The sequence below is a fragment of the Manis pentadactyla genome, chromosome 16, assembly GCF_030020395.1.
Source record: "Manis pentadactyla isolate mManPen7 chromosome 16, mManPen7.hap1, whole genome shotgun sequence".
NCBI classification, from domain to species: domain Eukaryota; kingdom Metazoa; phylum Chordata; class Mammalia; order Pholidota; family Manidae; genus Manis; species Manis pentadactyla.
In genome coordinates this window covers 64,406,063-64,430,467 of record NC_080034.1, presented here as the reverse complement: position 1 = coordinate 64,430,467, position 24,405 = coordinate 64,406,063, and the positions used below count along the sequence as shown (strand labels likewise).

At 38.8% G+C, this 24,405-nt stretch overlaps 1 protein-coding gene across 3 annotated transcripts in view; it reads left to right on the top strand.

The window, feature by feature from the left end:
- The first annotated feature begins 452 nt into the window (after positions 1 to 452).
- CDYL (chromodomain Y like) overlaps positions 453 to 24,405 on the top strand; it is a 277,641-nt gene continuing 253,688 nt past the window's right edge. The window contains exon 1 of one of the 3 annotated variants that reach the window (XM_036929813.2): positions 453 to 828. In XM_036929813.2, coding sequence (XP_036785708.1) covers positions 805 to 828 — 24 coding nt within the window. In that variant the 5' untranslated portion in view covers positions 453 to 804. The remainder of the gene's footprint in view (positions 829 to 24,405) is intronic. The other 2 variants (XM_036929812.2, XM_036929814.2) reach the window with 2 other exon arrangements.

Below are 24,405 nucleotides of genomic sequence, written 5' to 3'. Positions count from 1 at the left end.
GGCGCTGCCGCCCCTCGCCTGGACCCTCAGCGTTCCTGGTCTCACCCGCCCCGGACCCAGCACCCAGTACCACGTCGGGGCGGGCGGGCGGACAGCGTCGCGGCAGGTCAGACAACGTCCCGGCGACTTGGAGTCTGGCCCCGCCCCTCCCAGAGGCCCCTCCCCTCCCGCCTCAGCCCCGCCTACCGTCCATGCTCCTCCCCTTCCTGTCGGCTCTCTCGCCGGCCGCCCGCCCGCCTGGGCCCAGAGAAGCCCAGTGCGCCCCTGGTCCGCCCCGCCCCTCCGGCCGCCCCGCCCCTCTCCCTTGGGCGGCCCAAAAACCCGGAGCGCGGGAGTGTGGCTTTGCCGGGCCGGGCAGCCGCACTGGGCATGCTCAGTAGCTGAGGCAGTTTTTTTTTTTTTTCGGTCGCAAGTAGGAAGCTTTTTGCACTACACCGGAGAGGGGGAGCCACGGAGCCAGCTGCGCCGCCGTGCACCGCCGCCGCGCCCGCCCCAGCCCGTCCCGGCCCCGCGGCGGGCGCGATGAGCCCCAGTCCGAGCCGGCCCGCCGGGGAGTGAGCGCGGGGCGCGGAGGGCTCGTTGCGCAGCTGCTCCTGCGCACAACCCTGCCGCCGCCGCCGCCGCCGGCCCGCACTGGCAGAGTGAGCTGCTCGCTCGTGCCGAGCACCCGGCGCCGGGAGCGGGAGCAGGAAGCGCAGGCCACGCAGAGACCCAACTGAAACAAAGTGTCGGCCGCTCGGCGGCGGCGGCGGCGCCTCACCCCGACCCTGCCCCTCCCGCCCTCCAGCAACTCCGCCGCCCACCATGGCTTCCGAGGAGCTGTATGAGGTATCTCCCCTCCCCCTCCGGACCCTCGGGCCGCCGCCGCCCGTCGACCGCCGCCTGGCCGCGTCCAGCCCGACGGCCCGGCCGCGCCGGCGCCCGCCTCGCCCCACCTTGCGGCCGCAGTTTGCTGGACGGAAATCGTGCGAGGGGAGCGAGCCACGCTGCTCCGAGCGGCCCGGCGGGTGGGGGCTCGCAGAGTTGCCGGGCTCCTGGGGGGCTGGCTGGCGGCCGTATGGAAGTAGCGCTGACAGAAGTGACTTGCTCAGACTGAGCCTAAAGTGTTCCCGGCGCGGCGAAGGGGCGTCAAGCCCCCGCCACTGAGCGGCGGGGTCTGTGGGCAGCGCGGGGGTGTTTTTCCTGTCCATTTCATGAAGCATTTCGGAGAGGGTTTTGCCTCCGGATTTGGGGGTGGCTGGTGGGGCAAGAGGAAGAGTGCAGCTGTCTCTCCACTCAGCTGGTAGCCAAAGCGATGCCAAATATCGCACTGAAAATGTTAAACGTTGACCACATGCTTTAATTAGGTTAGCATTGTGGCCAGAGCCAGGAAATTTAAGTTTAACGCTGATACACCGTCATTCATTTGCGCCGCAGCGTTTCAAGTCAGAAGGGGCACAATCAGAACTGTAAGTTATGGGCGATGGGTTTGCTAGCTTCAGTTTTGGAGTTATCAGTTTGGATCTTAAGACATATTTTGTGTGTCTAGATGTAACTTCTTCACGTATTTCAAAGTAGTCTTCCTGGGAGTGCAGAAGCTTGTGAGGTTTTCTGTTCTTTTAGGTAAATGATTCTTATGTTTCACATATGTATTTGTAAATACATCTTCGTAAAAGGCTTAAAACTATACCATACTCTCTGGATTCACCTTTTTGATGCGTTTAGGGACCTGGGTGTTTAGAGACTTAAGTAAGCATCTGTAACAGGTAGAGCCCCTTGGCTCCTGTGAACTCTTAATAAGGACCAGGTGAGCTTTCAGAGGTGTCGTATGTGGGTGTATATTGGTATTGGCACGGAATGGCACTCTGTTGCCAACAATGGTAGCCTTCTAGAAACTTTATGTTGCTTTTTAATAGTGTTTGCAAAAGTTCTCAGTAGAAGGCTGCTTTCTGTAGAATTAATGGTAAGGTTGTTGCCTCACCTTACATTGTATATGGTCAGCGTACCTTAGCTGGCACTGAAAATACTCCATTCTGTTCAACCATTTTACACATTAGCTATGCTATTCTATGTTCAAGATAATATCTTAGGTCATTTGTGTATGTAAGGGTAAAAAAATCTCCCTGTTCTCAGAAAGCTTCCTTTCTGGGAAGGAAAGTGCTGTGTAGGGGGTCGGCCCAGAAGTAGAGGCTAAGATGCAGAAGGTCTTCTGGGCTATGATGTACCGTTGAGAAAGTACATAATATGAGGATATGAGGGAGTTTTGGTTTTTTTGATAATTTAGGCTTGAGTATTTTACTCTTCATTTCTGTGATTTTAAGTACTTAATCAGTTAACTCATTCCATTAATGTTTGGGTGAGGGTAGCACCTTATACATAAGTTGTATCGTATGTGTATGAAAAATGATCCTGAAGAAGATAAATTTACCACAGGTGCTTTATGAACTAAATTTAGTTCATTCTTTGCTTATTCTATATCTTCAGGTTTTCTACTGACTACTTTACTGGCAGAATCATTTATAAATCACATTTTGTGCAAAGTTTGTATTCATTTAGCCTGTTTGTCGAATACCTTATGGAGCTTTTGTAGAGAAATAGGGAGATACGAAAATGGTTCATATCCTCAAAGAGCATCTTTTGGGGAAGAAATAAGTACGTTGCAAAGAAATGATACACTTAGACAGTTGAACTTTGGATTATGGGTTTTGTTTTAGTTTTGATGAAGAGTGTTACAGGACCATAGTTGAGGTGCTGTCTTTCAGGGTGAGCTTTCTAACTTTTACTTAAGGGCAATGCTATGGCTGTGTTATGATTCATAGTTATTTGAAAATTCTCCATAGTGGTTGAGAGCCTGGATTTGGAGTCAGAACCTAGTTTTTGAATTCCAACCTTTGCACCTTGGGTAAATTAACCTTGGAGGCTCAGTTTCCTGATCTGTAAAATTGGGATCATTGTCTATCTCATAGAGCTATGAAATTTAAATGAAAAAATATGTAAAGCATATTCCACAAGTCCCACAGTGAGCACTCAGAAAGTGATGGTTATTACTGTATTTTTCACTGATCTGATGCCTCCCCCAAGGCTTGGTTTTGTTTCTAAAGATACAGAATTAATTGTTTTAATCAAGGCAGTATTATTTGTGAGGCAGAAATGATGTGCAGTTGTAAATGAACACTGCAGTCTGACAAACTGACATGGCTGGGAAAACACCAAGGTACTTTGGTAGCCAGGTCATGGGACATTAGTTGCCTTGTTTTGTCCAGTTCTGCCTAAATTGAAATCATGTTTGGCCTCAAACTCATCAGATCTAGAGGGATATATCAACAAAGGGGGGAGTTCAAAGTCTTGTTTTTGAAGTAACATGATATGGTGAGAGCACAGTTGTGCAGTAGCTACATGAACTTGAGTGAGTTACTTGATTGCTAAGCTTAGTTCTCTCATCTGAAAAGAAACGAGATCTCCAACACTTAGCTCAGTACCTTGTATGTGGTAATAGTACTTAGTAAATGTGTAAGTGGTTTTTGTAACTATGCTAATGAATAAAAAATAAGGGAACAGAGCCTGGACAAGATGGGGCCAAGCATCAGCCTTCCAAAATTGAAAGAGCTACTGTCAGTTGAAGGATAGATTTACTCCCTGTATCTTCCAGCAGGGATTAGGGAAGATAGATTTTTGACTTACCCATTGTAATAACTTAATAGCTTTCACAAAAAGACAAACATTCTTTAGATCATGTGTAGGGCCAGATAACATTTTAGACCAGGGGGCCATGCAGTCTTCGTTGTAATTAAGCTCTAACTGTTGCCACACAAAGGCAACCATAGACATACCTAAGTGAATGAGCCGTGTCTTCCAACAAAACTTTATGGCTAGTAGAATTTGAATTTCATGTGATAATTTTAAGTCAGGAAATTCTACACCACCACCCCCAATGAAAAGTATAAAAACCATTCTTAGCCCATCGGTTTTACAAAAACAGGCAGTGGGCTGGATTTGTTCTGCTGGTCTTAGTTTACTAATCTCTGCTTAAGACGAGCAGCTCTTGTGGAGCTGAGGTTTACACTGGGCTTGGGGCATGTGGAGGGTGGAGCAATTAAAGGCCTTCTAGCCTTGATCCCAGCCCTAGACTTAGAGCCACAAGTTCCACTTTTCTGGGTTCCACTCTCTCCTTTTTTGTAGGGAAGGGAATAGAGACCAATCTTGTTAAGTAACTATCCCTCCTGAACTTCCTGATCAGTAAAATGGGAATGACAATAACTGATTCAAAGGATTGTGAAGCTTAAATGACATTAGCATGTAAAAGCAACTTACTGTTGCTGAAGCATACTATACCCTAGCACTGTTTACATTATTCTAAGAAACGTCTTTTAGCTTGCATTCTTAACTAAAGAGCAGGGAGATGGGGAACCATTCAGCTCCCAAACCCTGAAACCAAACCTGTTTTCCTTTGAGATTTGGGATTTCAAAGTGTCGTGTAAACTGATTATGTCACCAAAGAAAATGGTGAGATCAAGAGGACTTTATCTAGTGGATAAGTAACCACCATGAGACTTTGCTCATTTGAGACTGAATGAATGAGGAATCTATACTGTAATAAAATGGAAGAAGCATTCTCCATATTTGTATATCTTAGTAATTACCTTTTCTCGGTGGATGTGGGTTTTTTCCCTTGAGAACTGATGTATTAGCTAATTTAAATTTCAGTAAGATTTCAGTGATCTAATCTTGGCCTTCTAAGAAGGTATTTATCCAACACATGCACATCTTAAATGGAAGTAATCTTTAAGAATGAAATTGTACCTGGGCTTATAAAAAATGTCTTAAGGTTAATTAATTTGGAAGGATAATCAGGAATTTGGGGAAAAGTAAGTTTTTTAGTCTTTCTCATTACTTTCGATTGTTCCTTTCTCCCATGTACCACAAGAATTTTATGTACATTGGCAAAAGCATAGTCATAAATAAAATTTGCATACATACTTGAGATGGAAGTCACAGAGATCAACAGAACTTCCATGGATGTTGGTCAAGATAGACCATCAGTGTCTCTTTTGTGTGGTGTAACTGGCTTGTAAAAGACTGAGATCACCAAGATAAGAAAAGGAAAATAATTATTTGACTTCTGGGGTTAATTGTGGGACAGTGAAGTCAAATGTGTCTATATATTTTGAAAATTGACACTCTTAAATATGTATTGCTGAGAATATTGATTTATTTACCTAAACAATAGTGCGGAGACATTGGGTGTGCATTTCCTTTGAATTTGTTCTCAATTCCTGTGTTACTAGAATAAGTCTTTCAGTTCTTACTGTGATATCTAAGAATCACTGAATTTTTCCTTGTGCTCTATACTGATTTTAACTAGCAAATAAATTTTCATGGCATGTAGGAAATTGATTTGCAGGGGTCTGATTCATAGTTTTGAATATCTGTGATGCACAAAGCCAATATAAGTTAAATTTTGGGGAATAAGGAGTAATAGTTTTATGTTGTGTGTGGTGTTAGGTGCATCAGCATTACCTAGGATGCTTTTAAAATACAGATTCTTGGGTGCAAACCATGAGATTGCAGTTTTCAGTGTTAGATGGTGACAGGAATCTGTTTCAAAAGGCATCTTTAGATTTAGAAGCCTCTGGATTGCCCTTGTCTGTGTTTAGAGGCCACAAGTTGAGGTAGGGAGGGGTTGGGTTTTGCCTTTGCATTAGAGTAGCTAGGTGAACCAGACTAGTCCTTTTTGCATGTTCTTTGACCAGTGCTGGTTATTAACTTAGTTATTACATGAGAGTTTTTAAAACATTGGGTGGTTAGCAAAGGTTGCATACTTGTTCAATTACATGTGAATTATAAGAATGACTCTCCAGTCTTGACCCCTTACTCCAGATCCCCTCCCCCAAAGGTATGCCCTTTGTTCTTCCTTTTACACTTGGTTCCTCATCCACATATGTGGTTTCAGCTCTAAGATGGGGAGAACTTCCAACTTTACTGTTTCACACACAAACTTAATTCTCTTCAGCTTTTTAAAACTGGGCAAGGCCTCATGGATCCATGATCTCTGGAGAGTCTGGGAAAGGTCTTTTGCATTTGTATGAGAATTTGTATAAACACACATGAACATTTTTCTGGGGGAGAGGATCAACAGTTTTGATGTTTCTCAAAGGGATCCATGACTTAAAACATGTATTAAATTTGTTCTTAGGATGTTGTGTTAAGACTGGGCCTTTCACTGCCCTTCACTGACTACTTTAATGTTATTTTTGCCAAACTCAGCTCTGCTCTACCCAGAGCCTGCAGTAAATCTATATTTAAACTTCATTGATTGGGTTTGGAAGTTGTATGCTTTTTCCTGTCTTAAATGGCTATTCTTGAAATTATACATGCATAAAGTCTAAAATGAATCAGTATTTTAGCTCCACTTCTGACAATAAAAGGACATTAGAATCCTTTAACTCTGATCTACTCTTTAAATATACATGCTATTATTTTCCAGTGTCTGTTACTCCCAATGAAAATAAACTCACAAAATAGAATGTTACTATTCCATACAGACAATATTTGTTTGGAGTTACCTGTTTATCATCACTCAAATCTGAAAAATTACTTCCAGGATTATTTTTTTCCATTAGGGATTTCTTTAATGAAGGGTTATTTATGGAAAAGTCTATAGTTTTTTTTTTTTAATCTGGAAATGCCTTTATTTTGCCTTCATTTTTGAAAAAGCAGACTTAATTCCAAATAAAACCAGTTAATTGGCCATTTTCCTTCAGCATTTTGAAGATCTTCTATAGTCTTCTGGTTACCCTGTTATTTTTGGTCAGTCTAGAGTTCCTTTATAGGAAGTTTGCCTTCTGTCTCTGGTTGCTCTTGAGATCCTCTCTTTGACTTTGGTGTTTTCTGGTTTTATTATAATGTATTTCTGTGTGACTTTCTTAATAAGCTTTGTATATGTTATACTTCTTTCGTGTATTTGTCCATCATTAGTTCTAAAAAATATTGTTGGTCATTTTATCAAATACTGCTGCTCTCCTATCCTCCTCTTCTGAAATTTCAAGCAGGTATTTATTGGGTCTTCTCTTCCCTGTCTCTCACCTTCCCATTTCCCTGTCCTCATTTTTGTTTTGTTTACATTCTGGGTGTTTTCTTTGGATCTAACTTACAATTCACTAATGAGCTGCTATTTATAACTCATCCATTGAGTTTTTAATTTCAGCAGTTACATTTTTTATTACTTCTAAATATTCTCGGTTCCCCACCCCCAAATTTTGGCTTGCTTTTTTGGTCTTTGATGTTGGATTACTTTTGTAATTGAATCATTCTTTATGGTTGTGTTAGGGGCAGCTGCTGGGGAATTTGGATATTTTCCTTGCTTCCTGAAAGCCCAATAAAGTATTAAGAATTGTATTTTATTGAATATCTAGTCATTTTTTAGTGAGAGTTCCCTTTGTAACCTTGTTTTCTTTTTTGCCAGAATCAGAAGAACCTCATTGATCTGGAATTTGTGGTATTGAATAGGGATCCAGGGCTTAAGCCAACACTTGAGATTTACCTAAAGATGTAAAATTCAAATAAGTATAAACTAGATTTCAAGGGAACCATTTATGAAAATGGATGTAATTGTTAAAAAGCTAATGCTTCTGTAGCAAGATACTTGACATCTGTGTTCTACCTGCCCTGATATCTAAGCTTATCTTCTCTAACTTTACCTATGGTTGGCCTGTTAGTTGATCTAAGCTAGTGAAGTCAGTTTTTGGCTTACTCTGACCAAACCTACACAGCCCAACCCTTCCCTTATACCTTTGTGTTGTCTTATTTCCAATAAGTAATGGATCATCAACTTGCTGAGTCCTCATTTGGGGCCCCATCTGAGTTCACTACCAGAAGCAATCCTCTTCTTCAAACCCTGTGTGACTAATTTACTTTTTGCTTTGCACTATTAATGATTAATTTGAACTTGATTATATATTACTTTCTCTAGGTATTAAATAATGTGTATGTTTTCTCCTGAAATGATGGCCTACATGTCTGTTTTTTGGTTTGTCATAATGTCTAGTATGAGGACTTGAACATGGTAAACAGTCAATAATTGCTGACTTTCAGCTAAAATATAAACATTGTAGTGACTGGAGTTATACTGTTTGAAATTATACCATATATATCAGAATAGTGCTCTTAGGTATCTTGTTTGAAAAAACCCTACAGTGTGTTTTGGAGAAAAATTATTTCTGTATTTTGATATAAATAATTTGGAGGAATACCGTGTTCCTGGAAAGAGTGTTTACAGTGTTGGTCACAGTATTTATGTTTAACAGTTGGTGAAAAGTTGGGGGCACGTAATGTTTAACAATAGTATTTTCTAGTTGGAAAAGTTAGCCACAGTGTATTTAGGAAAGGTCTTTATTTTTGTGTTATTTCCTTTTGCAGTGGGCTCTGCCATGTGACATTTTTAAGAGGTCAGTAGTTTCCTAGTTTTTGTTGATAAAGCCCAACAGTGTTGATTGCACATCATAAATGTCTTTAGTTAAAATGTACCCATTTTTCCTCAGTAGTTGAGGATTTCAGGGCATCACATAGTTGCATACAGAAGCATTTCTTGTTTTAGCATGTAACTAATCTGGGAGCTTCAGCTGTTTAGAATATGTGAGAACCAGGACCCAAAAAAGTCTTGGCTTGTAAAAAGGTGTCACACCCCATAAACATCGAACAGCTCTTCGTCTCTCCTGGGGACTGTTTACCTTCATTTTAGGTATGATATCCTTGGACTTAACTGATTTCTTTAACATGTTATCAACACATGCATGTTAAGGGAATGGGAGCTGACAGTGGCAGGTGAGTTGACATCAATAAGATTGCTTTTGGAATTAGCTGAAGAGTAGCTGGTGATGGCACCTTTGGGTCATGGATAATGGGCTCCTAAGCCCCATAGAGCATGTGAAGGGCACATTTACAAAAAGAAAAGGTGTATGTTGAAAAGAGCTATCCAAAATGATTTTTTTAAAGTTTTAGCATGTCAGTGACAAAATCAAATTTACTTTTATGGTATGTTTTCCAAAATTTTCATTCAGGTATTCCTGATAGCAAAAGAAAGAGAACAAGCATTCTCACAGGGAGATGGAGGAGGGAGTTGGGGATTGAAAGGCATCTTGGAAGCCTGGCTTGTTTTTGAATTCTTGTTTTCCTAAAACCTTTGTGAAGTTCACAGTCTACTCCATAGAATATTTCTTGGTTTGATATTCAGTGTTTTAAAAGTACTTACCAGTTAATTCTTATTTATAAATCTTGGGAGATGTTTCAGGTTGATATTTGAGGGTGATGGGCCATGAGTTAGTGTCTTCGTATAACTCCTGATCTGTTTTGTATGTGTACCCCAGTTTAAGAACAGGGATTTACTGTGTTATCTTCCATGGTGATGGTAGGTAAGGATGTGTTAGCTGATTTGGTGATGTGTAAGTGAGAATATTGAATAATCAAAGCATAACAGGGCCCCATGATTGTCCTTGAACTTCCCTTTTGTATGCAGATGAGCTTTTGAGCTTAAAGCAAGAGTTAAGCTATTATTTTGTTATCATTTTTAAGGATGGAGAGAGACGTTTATGTTGGGGGTGGGGTGCTCACTAGGATATGATCGGTTGTGCTCTTCCCTCAGAAGGTCCGTGTGAGGAAAATTTCCTCCAGAATTATTTCACATAGAATCATTCAACACCACTAGTTTCTGCCCAAAAATGAGTGTTTTGAGAATGTTGATTAAATTGATAGATACCCAAAAATGTATTCTTAGGGGAAACCATCCATGCTAAATAGCTGCAGACTGGGACTACTTAAGTATTATGAGGTTGCAGTGATTATGTAGAATGAGTTTAAAAGATTGTGGAATGAGATCTTGTCAAAGTATGTGTGTACACCTTGGCAGGAGGAAGTTAAGGCCAGATACATTCATCTTATCCAGGAACCTGATCAAAATAACAGAAAAGAGACTGTGGTAATGGATGGGCTGAAAAGATGGCCTGGGAGAAGAAAGACCATGAAGGGAAGGGAGGGTGGGAGGAGAATTGTTGTAAAACTCAACTGGCAGGCATAACCCCCTGAAAGGAAAGTGGAAACCACAGCGTCCTTGTCTTGACTAATTTCTTTTGTGAGAGAGACATGCCCTGGAGTTTGGTGAACTATTGAAAAAGCCTCTGGTATAGTGAAACAGGTCTCTTCCTTGAAGAAGAACACTCCACTTAGAGTTTGAGAAGGAAATGCTGGGGCAAGTAAGACATTAATGTGACCTAGGCCTGAGGGTCCGAGAGTCCTGGCAGAATTTTGGAATGCCCCACTGAGGTGCTGAGCCCCTCGCTCTCCCAGGTGATAGGGTGGGAACTAAAGTAGGGTGGAGATTCCTAGCCTTCTGCTCTTCCACCAACTCCCACCACTCAAAAGAGGGTGCTGAGCTTCTGTAGAATCTTCCCATCCTGGCGGGAGCCCCATGCCCCCTGTTAGGACCATGGCTGATGTCTGCTCCCTGGAGAAGGGATGTCTCTGCGTCCTCCATGGCATCTGGTGCACTCCCTCTGTGGGGCTCCATCCCCCAGGTGATGTGAGGTCAGCTAGAGCCCTGGGGAGGCCACACAGGAGTAACATCCTTAAACATCCTTTGGCACATAGTAGTGAGGAGCCACAGCTTGTCAGAAGCTCCTGTTCTTATTGGTGCTTCCCTCCTTAGGAGCATCCCTCATGAAGGGACAGGTCCTGGGGCAGACCTGGTTGGCTCACAGTCGGCCCTCCCACCACGGCCTCTGTTGCTGGGCCAGCTCCATTTCTGGGTCCCCAGTCCTGGCATGCCAACCGCAGGCAGCTCCTGGTGTCCTAGTGGGCAGGGACTCCAGCCATTCAAACTAAAGCATCGCTGCCTGAGCAGAAAGCCACAAGCGGTGGTTTGTCTCCTTGGGAGGGAAGGCATGTATCAGAGGCTCTGGTCACTGAAAATTGTCTAGGATCAATTATTGAAGATTTGTTCCCAAGTTACTTTCTGTTTTTTCTAGCTCTCTTGCATTTTTGGCCTTTTCTAACTCTGAGTCAAGGGAAATGGGATTGAGTGTCACTGTGGGTCTCCCCTGTCATTTTTCTCGTCCTTTTTAAGAGCCTGACCTCTGTCTGCTCACTTATCTTATGAGGTGTAATTGAACTGCTCAGAAAAGGTTTTTTTTTTTAAAGACAGTAAACTAATGAACTGTCTTTCTAAAACAAAACTAAGCAGTTTTACTTCTATTTGATCCCCACTCCCCTGTGTTTATCCTTAGTAGAACATGATTTTTCACTTGTGCTGTATACATCCTCATCATTTTAGAACATGTCATCCATTCAAAGTTTTTCTTGTGTGTTATGTGTAAGAAGGCATCAATAGTGATACAAAAGAACAGCAAACATAGAAAGATTTGCTCTTTACCTTGTTACCTATTTTAGGTATTTGGTAGCGAGAGATATCTTAGCACAAAGCTGTTTAGTAAACATCCTTAAATGATTTATATGTTTGTTAAAAGTGATATTTGAAAGATTTCTGGAAGAGAGATTATAAATAACATGATAATATACTGGGAACATTTTAAATGGGAAGACTGCTTAAAAATCTAATAAATTTCAATGAGCAATTTAGTCATGTGACTCAGTACTATATTAAAGTATATATAGATAACCTTTTGCATGCTATACGAAAGCTCAGAGCTCAGGAGACACTACGTCTGTGGGGTAGGGTTTACTTCAAGGTGTTGGAGATGTTATTGTTCTATAAGACACACTGACATTTTAACCAAAACGCCTACTCATTTTTCTTAAACTTTGTAGTATAAGTTAACAGATGATAGTAGTTCCATTATAAAAGACAAACAGGATACTGATCAATACCGGAATCTGCGTTTCTTCTATGGTCAACATACTTAGGGTCAGTAAGGAGGACACAGAACAGGTGTGATTAGAGCAGTAACATTTTCTAAGGTAGATTGTGGAAGCAAAATAGGAATGCTCAACTAATTACCTGTAATTTCAAAGGGAGCCAGTAGGTTTCTGTGCACAGCAGCATGAATCTTTTGTGTGGACCTAAAAATGAGTGACTAATTACAGGGTGGAAAATGAATAAGCTTTGCATGAGATTAAGCAAATTTGCAAGGAGAGTGAACTGAATGCATCATCATTTTTGACTGTCATTGAAGATTTCAAGTTAAATAGGTGTCTACAATGAAGCACAAAGTATTGATAAAAACAAAACAGATCAGATACTCCATTTGTCCAAAATTTTTTCCAAAGAAAATAAGTGCTTGCTTTGAAAGAGAATTTGAAAGTTTCTGCAAAGATGATGAATAAAACAATGATTTGACATTTACCTTTTTTTTTAAGAAACAGAACAAAGTAACATGTTCAGAGAACACATTCTAGGAAAAGACTCATATGTATGGTGGCAAGCATTAACATTCCTAAGAACCAAGAAAGCACCAGTGGCAAATGAGCATGTGATTTTTTTTTTTTGAGCATGTGATTTTTGTCACCAATAGTGTTCATTGTATCACTGAATCCATAGGGTGAAATAAGCTTAGTGTGGAAATTAGGAATTTGTGAAATGTTCAAGAAACAGAGACCTGAGGCGTAGTGATGGGTTTCTTTCTTAGGACACTTCATCTTGTTTGTGAGAAACCACTTTTGATTTACAGCATATCAACTCAACTCACTAGACTTAAAGTTCTGAATTAACTTAGTTTCATTCCAAAATTCATTTCTCCCTTAGGGAGTGAAGATTTGGCACCACAGAGCATATTCAAAAGACTGAGTCTGAGGGCATCCTAAAAGAGGAGACATTGCTCTTGAGAATGCTTTGTGTTTGTCAACAGCTTCTTTGAAATAAGAGTTTGGCCTTTTAAGGTGACTCCTTGAACCATTTGACAGTCACTTGGCAGCAGGTCCTCTGAATTTTGTAATCTCAGATTTTATATGGTCTGATCATCTTATTTGTGGTTTGTTGTAAAGCTCCTATGTGTATTTATTGAGAAAAGATGGTGGAGGTCAAAGAGAAAGAAAAAAAAAATGATCCCATGCTCTACCGCCAGATTAGCTACTATGAACCACAGAGGACCACCCTTCTGGGCATAAATACAAACAGAAGAGTAGATGCATACAGGTAACAGTTATTTTGAAGAATTATATACATGCTATTTAACAGATGTTAACATGAAGGAGTAGAATTTTACATAAAAACCCTTTTATTTCATTGGTTCATTTGCTTTTGCCTTTTTCTTACTGATCTGTTCAAGTTCCTTGTAATGTTGATCTTTGTTATATATATTGCAAATATCTTCTGTCTGTGGTGTGTCTTCATTCTGCATTAAAACATTTTAAGTCTGTGATATGGTTACATATTTCACTTGCCAAATTAGTGATAATTTACATCTTAATACAGTCAAATTAATTTTCCTTATTTGTTTCTTCTTCAGGAAATCCTTCCTATCTGTAGACCATTGTTTTCCCTCTTTTCATCTAAAAAGCTTTGCTTCTAACAGTATGAACTTTGATCCACATACAGTTTGTTTTAATGTATGGTATGAAGTTGGGAATCTGATTTCTTTTTTAAACGTGGATAATTATTAAATAGTCCATCTCTCCCCACTTATTTGCCACCTCTGCCACATAGGAAGTTTCCATCCATGTGTAGGTCTGTTTCTTCTGTTTGGTTCATACTTGTCTTTTCTTGGTTACACCATACTGTTATAATTAGTATGGCTTTATAAATTTTGAAAACTTGCCCTGCGTGATATCTTTATCTTGTTCACTTTTTCCAAAAAATTTCTCAGCTCTTGGTGGTGTGCTCTTCCATTTCCTCATTGGAATCATCATCTTGTTGAATTATGCAAGAAACCAAGTTAGGATTGGATTGATGTTGCATTTTATTAATGGATTTATCTGTGGCAAAGGAGATGCGCAGTAAATTTAACAGATTGAGCCCTGCCTGCCCCAAGGAGCTTATATTCTAATGGTGGCTGCAGGCTAATTAGGATACGGCAACTGGCTTGGGGTGTGTGTTATTTTTATGTAAATTGTCAAAGAAAGCCTCATGGATGAGGTGACATTTGGGAGTTGAAAGCAAAGGAAAACCCCCTGAGGTTGGTGTGTTCTTAAGAGTTTGAGCAGCAGTCAGGACGCCAATGTGTGGAGACTGAGGGAGAGACTGGTAGACATCCACATAGGACCTTTGTAGATGTGCTAAGGACTGAGTTTTATTTTTACTAAGATGAGAAGGCATTGGAGGAATGATGTAATCAAATTTAAAAAATTTTAAGGTTATTCTAGGTGCTATTTGGAGAATAAACTGTAGGGGACCAGGAAGGAAGCAGGGAGAGTGATTAGGAAGCTGGGAAGAGAATTCAGGCAAAGGACAATGGTAGTTGAAGACCGGGTGGCGGTATGATGGAGGTAGGGAGGAGTGACTGCATTTGGGGCATATTTTGCAAGTAGAGCTGAGCAGGATTTACTCATGGCTTTGATATTGAATATGAGGGAATGAAAAGAAAAATAAAGAACCAAGAGTTTTTGGGCCTGAGTAAGTAGAAACATGGGATTTATCATTTATTCAGACAGGTGTTACTGCTTAAGGCACAGCTTTTGGTTTTATTGTGGAGCTGGCTGGTGGGCGAATAAATAGGAGTTGGATTTCAGACATGTTAAGTTTGAGATGCCTTTTAAACACGCAAACAGAGGTGTTAAGCAGTAACAGGCTAGAGTTTAGGGTATATATACTTGGGCAGGAGGTCGTTTTGGGAGACAGGTGTGTCCTGTAGAATACATACGTAGTTTTTTAAAGCCATGGGAAAATTGAATCATCCAGGGGATTAAGCAGGTAGAGAAGAAATGTGAAGATTGAATCTTGCAGGCATTCTTATATAGAACTTGGGTGACACAGACACAGTAAAGGAAACTGAGAAGAGATGTGGCCAGGAAAGTAGGAGATACAAGAGCTTTGTGGTGCCAGGAAGCCAGGTGAAGAGAATTTCAAGGAGGGAATGATCCACTGTGTTCTGTGCTGCTGCTGGGACTGAGAGTTGACTCTAGATTAGGCAGCACAGAGGCTACTTGGTACACCAGCTGTTTTGATGGAGTACAGGGGGCTGGAGCCTGGCAGGAACTCATGAGAGAATAGAAAGGGAGGCATTGGAGGCGATGATTATATATAAACAACCCTTGGGACCAGTTTTGTGAAAAGGGAACTAAGAGGGCAAAGGTAGGCTCCAGAGTTGTTTGCTTTAAGGTAGGAGAAATTACAGTATGTTGCATGGTGATGGGAAAGAGATGATAGGAAGGGGAAATTAAATTAATTGGGAGAGTAAGGGAGGGCAGTAGCTGGAATGCCTTACACTGCTTGGAGGAGGGGATCAGATTCAAGAGCATGGGCAGGACGCGTGCTCCCTCGTGCAGATCTCTCCATCTCTCTCTCTCTCTCTCTCTCCCCGCCTCTCCCCTACCTTTTTGGTTCTTCAGTAATGTTTGTTAATGAACTTTTAAATAGTTTTGCCCAGCCTCTCTTAGCAACTATAGTTTCTAGAAACTTTAGTTGATTGTTGCACTTGTTAATGGAAATCTCTTTAAAATTATAATTTCTAATTAAAACTTGTGCATAGAAAGGCTATGTGTGATCTTTATATCTAGCAATGTTGTTGAACTGTCTTGTTAGTTGAAAATTTGTTCTTTCATATTTATATGTGGATGATTATGTCTTGTGTGAATAAGTATGGTTATATATTTTTCTTTTCAAACTCATACCTATGTTATTTCTTTTTCTTTTTGTTACATTGGCTTGGATCATCCAGTACAATGTTGGGAATAACAACATTGTTTTATTTCTAATTCTAAAAGTTCTATGAAATTTCATTATTGAGTAAAAGCTGTAGATAATTGCTAGAAACCCTTTTATTAAAATATGGTTACAATACTAAGGTTCTCTTATTTCTAGCTTGTGAGTAGTTTTTACTTGTGACTGGTTAATTAATTGTACTGAATATGCTTTCTGCAATTATTAGAGATTGTCATTTGCCTTCTCTTGCCTTTGAAATTTTTAATGTAGGATATTAATATGTTTTCTGATGTTGAGCCATCCTTGCATTTCTGGTATAAACTCTGCCTAGTTATAGTGCATTTATGTAAATTGGTAAGTTCTTTCTACAATCAGGGTTAAAATAGTCACTTGAAAAATAGGTAACCGACTTAATACTTTTTTCTATTCTGAAACAATTACAGAATCTTTGTATTTTCTCTTCTATGAAGGTTTGGATTTACTTGCTTATGAAATCAATCTAGGCCTCTGTTGCCCTGTAAGATAGAAGAGGAGGTATTTGATTATCCATTAAATAATTAGCTCTTACCGATTTAGTAGTGCTATTTCTTAAGTCAGTTGTGTCCGGAAGTTTTTATTTAAAAATATTCTTAGGATTTTTAAAAATTTATACTAAATCTATGATCATACACCTTTACATTCTTCATGCTTTTTGTACCTTTTTTTTACAGATATTTTCTCATTTCTTTTTAAGAGTTTTTTTTTTTTCAATTTTATTGATCCTTTTTATCTTTATCCTCTATTTCTTGCTCTTTATTTCCTTCTACCTTCTTTTGGTTATCTGGTTCTTTTCTTGGCTTGCTGAGTTGAACACTTAGCTCTTCTTGTTCTTTAATGAAGGCTAGCTAGGCTAGAAAATTACCCTCTAAGTAGAGTTTTCACATCTTACAGGTGTGACTTATTATTTTTTCAATTGTATCTTTAGATTTTTCTTTATTTAAAGCATGTTCACCAATTTTTTTCATTAGGGTATTTATTCATATGTTTTAAAAGCCAAAAAATTTTTAAAAATTTACAGCCTCCAGGAATTTTGTTTCTGAGTACTTAAAAGTTAGAACTTAAATTTAGATATTTTAAAGGTGAAACTCATTCTTCACTACTTCTTAATTTCATTACATCACAGTCAGAGAATGGTCTTTAAGAATCCTGTAAATTCATGGAGATTTCCTTTTGTGATTTTTTGAAAGATTTTATTTTGGAATTAGAGTTCAGTATTTGGTTCAAGGTTCAAATTCATACATATATATATCTCAAACTTAGGTATTTGTCAAATATTGATATACCCTTCAGTATGTAGTACCCTTCTGCTAATGAGTTTTTTCCTTACAATTTGTTATCTGTTGCTATTCTAATGTTTTGGGGTAGTATTTTTTTCCTTTTAATTAAAAAATTCTGGCTTTGTTTACAAGTATATCTCTCAAGTAGCATATAGCAATACTTAAAAGCTTCAGTGTGTTGCTTTATGGGTTTATTATATTTACATTTAAATATATGATTTCTGAACTATTTGGACTTGTTAATGTTTGCTGTTTATCATCCTTCTTGGCTTACTTCTATCTTTTTAACTGTTGGTTTGAGAGATTTTTCCATATGGACTTGCTCTTTTCCTTTGCTGGTTTAGAAGGTAAAAATTCTTTGACCTTGTGGTTGCCGTTAGTTTCTTTAAATTCTGCTTAACTATTCTGAATAGTCAAATTATTCAGTACTTTTTCTTCTTCTTAAATGTGGTAAGGATGTCATCAGTCTTTACCTTTTTAATATATCCAGTCCCCCATTTTATGCTTATCCAGAATATTTCAACTCTTTTTCAGTGTACCAAAAATGAGATATATTTGTTAAGCTATATCTATCATCTTTAAGCGTTTAACAAGTCATAGCACAGCGTTAGCTGTTTTTTTGGAATCTTACCCCACTTATATTGTCTAGTGCTCTATCCTTTAAAAATACACATTGTTTTTTTTCTTTTTTTACAGGTTATTTTAATTCTAACATTACATTTGAAAACTTACTTTGTTTATCCCTTTGCTTCTATATGGGCTGATTCTTGTTCCTGAATTACATCTTATTCTTTCTCTCCCCTCTCCGTCTTCCCATTTTCTTTGAGATAAAGTTTGCATGCCAAATAGAATTCCTCCTTTTAAAGCATACAGTTCAGTGGCTTTTAGTATATTCATACACTGACAAAATTGTACAACTGTTACCACTAATTTCAGAACATTTCATCACCTAGAAGAAACACCATACCCATTAGTTGTCAGGTTCCCCCCTACCCCTTCACCCTGCATCCCTAGCAACCACTAATCTACTTTCTGTCACCATGAATTTGCCTATACTGTATATTTTTAAAAAATGGAATCATACAATGTGTGGTTTTGTGTCTGGCTTCTTTCTTAATATACTAAAAGCATGGCTTTATGATTCATGGTTCATCCTTGTAGAATATATCAGTACATCATTTCTTTTTATGGCTGAATAATATTCCATTTTGTGGATGTACCACATTTTAATTACCCATTCATCAGCTGAATTGTTTCTACTTTTTGTCTATTACGAATAATGCTGCAATAAATGTTCATTGTGTGGACATATACTTTTACTTATCTAAGAATAGAACAAATCACATCTCTATAATTATCTTAGGATGTGGGAGAGTAAGTTCTTGGTGTTTGTATGTCTAAAGATGATCTCACTATTGTTATCACTCTTAATGGCTTTTTATCTGGACATAAGTTTTATTGGTTGTCAATTACATTGTATTAGTCTGGCTGATGAGTAATCTGCCCCTCTCTGTAGGTCATCTGAGTTTGTGGTAATTTGTTTTCTGATATTTCTGCAGTTTTATCATAAGGGTTCTAGGAGTGGATGTAATATACTTTTGATCTGAGTATGAATGATCTGATTATGTTTGGTCCTTTTAATGTATGTTAATGCCTTGAGGAATTGTTGTCTATGTTAATAAGGTATATATGGGTCTGTAATTTTCTCTCTCTGTTTTATGTCAGTTATGCTTAGCCTCATAAAAGGTGTGAAGAAGCATTCCCTCCTCTTGTTTTCTGAAATTGGTCTTGATTCTTCCAAGAATGTTTACTAGAATTTATCAGTGAAACTGCCTGATAATGAAGTTTTCTTTGTGGTTAAGTTAGATTATGAATTCAGTATTTTTATTAGATATAAAGCTACTTAGTTTTACTATTTCTCCTTGAGTTTGGTGGTGTGTCTTTAATGGAGTTTATTTGATGTATTGAATTTGTTGGCAGATAATTGTTTTTGCTCTATTATCATTCATCCTTTCACATTTGGTTTAATTTGCTTTTCTTTTTGCTTCACAGTGTGAAAGTTTAGTCTTTGGTTTAAGAATTTTCTTGTTTTCTAAGATGAACATTTAATGCTATAAATTTCAAGCCTTGCTTTAGTGTATCCTGCAAAGTTTGATATGCTTTTAACTTAGTTTAGTTCAAAATCTTTTCTAATTTCCCTTGTAATTTCTTCTTTGACCCACAGGTTGTTTAGAATTAGGTTGTTTAATTTTCAGATACTTGAGATTTTACTAAATTTTTCATTTTAAATTTTTACAAATTATAGAGAACATTTTCTGTACGATTTCAGACTTTTGGAATCTATTTAGACCTGTTTTATGGCCCAGAATATAATCATCTTGGTGAATGTTCCATGTGCAATTAAAAAGGTTATATAATTATTGAGTTGTTGGTGGAGTGTTTCATAAATACCAGCTAAGTTAAGTTTGATATTGTAACTGGATTTTTGTCCAGTTTTATCAGTTACTGAGAGGTGTATTAGAATCTACAACTACGATGGTGCATTTGTCTGTCTATTTCTTCCTTCCTTCTGTTTTTGTTTCATATATTTTGGAGCTCTGTCTTTTGCTACATGTATATTCATATATATTTTTTTTTTTAATAATTATTTTTTATTGAAGGGTAGTTGACACACAGTATTACATTACATGAGTTTCAAGTGTACAACACAGTGGTAGAACATTTATATACATAATTCTAGGTTCCAGCTATCACCCTACCAGGCTGTTACAATATCTTGACTATATTCCTTATGCTATACATTACATCCCGGTTACTAATTTATTTTACCATTGGAAGTCTGTCCTTTTTTTTTTTTTTTTTTTTGTGAGGGCATCTCTCATATTTATTGATCAAATGGTTGTTAACGACAATAAAATTCTGTATAGGGGAGTCAATGCTCAATGCACAATCATTAATCCACCCCAAGCCTAATTTTTGTCAGTCTCCAATCTTCTGAGGCATAACAAACAAGTTTTTACATGTAGAACAAATTCTTACATAATGAATAAGTTACATAGTGAACAGTACAAGGGAGGTCATCACAGAAACTTTTGGTTTTGCTCATGCATTATGAACTCTAAACAGTCAGTTCAAATATGAATACTCATTTGGTTTTTATACTTGATTTATATGTGGATACCACATTTCTCTCTTTATTATTATTATTTTTAATAAAATGCTGAAGTGGTAGGTAGATACAAGATAAAGGTAGAAAACATAGTTTAGTGTTGTAAGAGAGCAAATGTAGATGATCAGGTGTGTGCCTGTAGACTATGTGTTAATCCAAGCTAGACCAGGGCAATAAAACATCCACGTATGCAGAAGATTTCTCTCAGAACGGGGGGGTGAGGTTCTAAGCCTCACCTCTGTTGATCCCCAATTTCTCACCTGATGGCCCCCCTGCGACTGTGCCTGTCTTAGGTTGTTCCTCCCTTGAGGAATCTTACCCGTCTCTGGCTAACCAGTCATCTTCCGGGGCCATACAGGGAAATGTGGAGTTGGTAAGTGAGAGGGAAGCCTTATTGTTTGAAAAGGTTAGCTTTTTACTTCTTTGCATATTTATGCCCTGTGGCTTCTATGCCCAGCATTTGTCTTGAGGTATCTTTACCACTTGGAAGAATTATGATACTCGGTAAATTTGATATGAGGCACGAATTCTATTTAAGGGTTGTAATTAGGAGAGAAGAAGAAAAGCTATAGAAGTAGCAGGCGGAAGAAAACATGGGAAGATTGATTATTTCTTTGACATATCTTCTTGTAGAGTAACTTCAGCATGTATAGGTTTTAAGCTACTACTTAAATTGCGCACACACATTAACATAATAGGAGTATAGTTACATAACCAAAGCATATCTGTAATTACCAGCCATCTCCAGTGAAACCAAGAAAACCAGTTAGGCACCTTAGGCATTTGTGAAAACTTATCTATGATATGGTGGATATTGTCCAACTGAACTTGAACAGTCTGAGAAAAATCAGACAAATTAAAACAACCCATTCCTGGGGACTGTTCACATGCCATATGTTCTTTTAACAGTAAATAGTTTGTAGTTGTAAGACTTTGGAGCGCTACAATTTGCACTTCTCCAAATTCTTGGTTGAGTTCCAACAGTATAGATCCAGTCCAATTTTGTTTTACTGTATGCACAGGCCAGCTTAGATATCTCCTTCCTCATTCCCATGGCAAGTCCAGGAACTGGTGGGATGAGTGCATCTACAGCTGTAGCAGTGCGTGGATCTTTGTTGGGGTTTTTTGATGATCATCTTCTGGCATGAGTCTTCCAGAGAGTGCTGATGTTGGAAGTTCTTTTTCATATCGTATCTTAGTTCATTTTCGGGGTAGCCCAATTAGGCTTTGATCCTCTGTATAAACACAAACAGACCCTTTGCCTACACTTTTATATGCCCTTTATACCCTTGTGTAGAACTCGTTGGAGGTTACCACACAGGAACTGCCCTTTTTTTTTTTTGCTATCACTAATCTACACTTACATGACGAATATTATGTTTACTAGGCTCTCCCCTATACCAGGTCTCCCCTATAAACCCCTTTACAGTCACTGTCCATCAGCATAGCAAAATGTTGTAGAATCACTACTTGCCTTCTCTGTGTTGTACAGCCCTCCCTTTTCTCCTACCCCCCCATGCATGTTAATCTTAATACCCCCCTACTTCTCCCCCCCTTATCCCTCCCTACCCACCCATCCTCCCCAGTCCCTTTCCCTTTGGTACCTGTTAGTCCATTCTTGAGTTCTGTGATTCTGCTGCTGTTTTGTTCCTTCAGTTTTTCCTTTGTTCTTATATTCCACAGATAAGTGAAATCATTTGGTATTTCTCTTTCTCCGCTTGGCTTGTTTCACTGAGCATAATACCCTCCAGCTCCATCCATGTTGCTGCAAATGATTGGATTTGCCCTTTTCTTATGGCTGAGTAGTATTCCATTGTGTATATGTACCACATCTTCTTTATCCATTCATCTATTGATGGACATTTAGGTTGCTTCCAATTCTTGGCTATTGTAAATAGTGCTGCAATAAACATAGGGGTGCATCTGTCTTTCTCAAACTTGATTGCTGCGTTCTGAGGGTAAATTCCTAGGAGTGGAATTCCTGGGTCAAATGGTAAGTCTGTTTTGAGCATTTTGATGTACCTCCATACTGCTTTCCACAATGGTTGAACTAACTTACATTCCCACCAGCAGTGTAGGAGGGTTCCCCTTTCTCCACAGCCTCGCCAACATTTGTTGTTGTTTGTCTTTTGGATGGCAGCCATCCTTACTGGTGTGAGGTGATACCTCATTGTAGTTTTAATTTGCATTTCTCTGATAATTAGCGATGTGGAGCATCTTTTCATGTGTCTGTTGGCCATCTGTATTTCTTTTTTGGAGAACTGTTCAGTTCCTCTGCCCATTTTTTAATTGGGTTATTTGTTTTTTGTTTGTTGAGGCGTGAGAGCTCCTTATATATTCTGGATGTCAAGCCTTTATCGGATGTGTCATTTTCAAATATATTCTCCCATACTGTAGGGATCCTTCTTGTTCTATTGATGGTGTCTTTTGCTGTACAGAAGCTTTTCAGCTTAATATAGTCCCACTTACTCATTTTTGCTGTTGTTTTCCTTGCCCGGGGAGATATGTTCAAGAAGAGGTCACTCATGTTTATGTCTAAGAGGTTTTTGCCTATGTTTTCTTCCAAGAGTTTAATGGTTTCATGGCTTACATTCAGGTCTTTGATCCATTTTGAGTTTACTTTTGTATATGGGGTTAGACAATGGTCCAGTTTCATTCTCCTACATGTAGCTGTCCAGTTTTGCCAGCACCATCTGTTGAAGAGACTGTCATTTCGCCATTGTATGTCCATGGCTCCTTTATCCAATATTAATTGACCATATATGTCTGGGTTAATGTCTGGATTCTCTAGTCTGTTCCATTGGTCTGTGGCTCTGCTCTTGTGCCAGTACCAAATTGTCTTGATTACTATGGCTTTATAGTAGAGCTTGAAGTTGGGGAGTGAGATCCCCCCTACTTTATTCTTCTTTCTCAGGATTGCTTTGGCTATTCGGGGTCTTTGGTGTTTCCATATGAATTTTTGAATTATTTGTTCCAGTTCATTGAAGAATGTTGCTGGTAGTTTCATAGGGATTGCATCAAATCTGTATATTGCTTTGGGCAGGATGGCCATTTTGACGATATTAATTCTTCCTAGCCACGAGCATGGGATGAGTTTCCATCTGTTAGTGTCCCCTTTAATTTCTCTTAAGAGTGACTTGTAGTTTTCAGAGTATAAGTCTTTCACTTCTTTGGTTAGGTTTATTCCTAGGTATTTTATTTTTTTTGATGCAATTGTGAATGGAGTTGTTTTCCTGATTTCTCTTTCTGTTGGTTCATTGTTAGTATATAGGAAAGCCACAGATTTCTGTGTGTTGATTTTGTATCCTGCAACTTTGCTGTATTCCGATATCAGTTCTAGTAGTTTTGGGGTGGAGTCTTTAGGGTTTTTTATGTACAGTATCATGTCATCTGCAAATAGTGACAGTTTAACTTCTTCTTTACCAATCTGGATTCCATGTATTTCTTTATTTTGTCTGATTGCCGTGGCTAGGACCTCCAGTACTATGTTAAATAACAGTGGAGAGAGTGGGCATCCCTGTCTAGTTCCCGATCTCAGAGGAAATGCTTTCAGCTTCTCGCTGTTCAATATAATGTTGGCTGTGGGTTTATCATAGATGGCCTTTATTATGTTGAGGTACTTGCCCTCTATTCCCATTTTGCTGAGAGTTTTTATCATGAATGGATGTTGAACTTTGTCAAATGCTTTTTCAGCATCTATGGAGATGATCATGTGGTTTTTGTCTTTCTTTTTGTTGATGTGGTGGATGATGTTGATGGACTTTCGAATGTTGTACCATCCTTGCATCCCTGGAATGAATCCCACTTTGTCATGGTGTATGATCCTTTTGATGTATTTTTGAATTCGGTTTGCTAATATTTTTTTGAGTATTTTTGCATCTACGTTCATCAGGGATATTGGTCTGTAGTTTTCTTTTTTGGTGGGGTCTTTGCCTGGTTTTGGTATTAGGGTGATGTTAGCTTCATAGAATGAGTTTGGGAGTATCCCCTCCTCCTCTATTTTTTGGAAAACTTTAAGGAGAATGGGTATTATGTCTTCCCTGTATGTCTGATAAAATTCCGAGGTAAATCCATCTGGCCCGGGGGTTTTGTTCTTTGGTAGTTTTTTGATTACCTCTTCAATTTCGTTGCTGGTAATT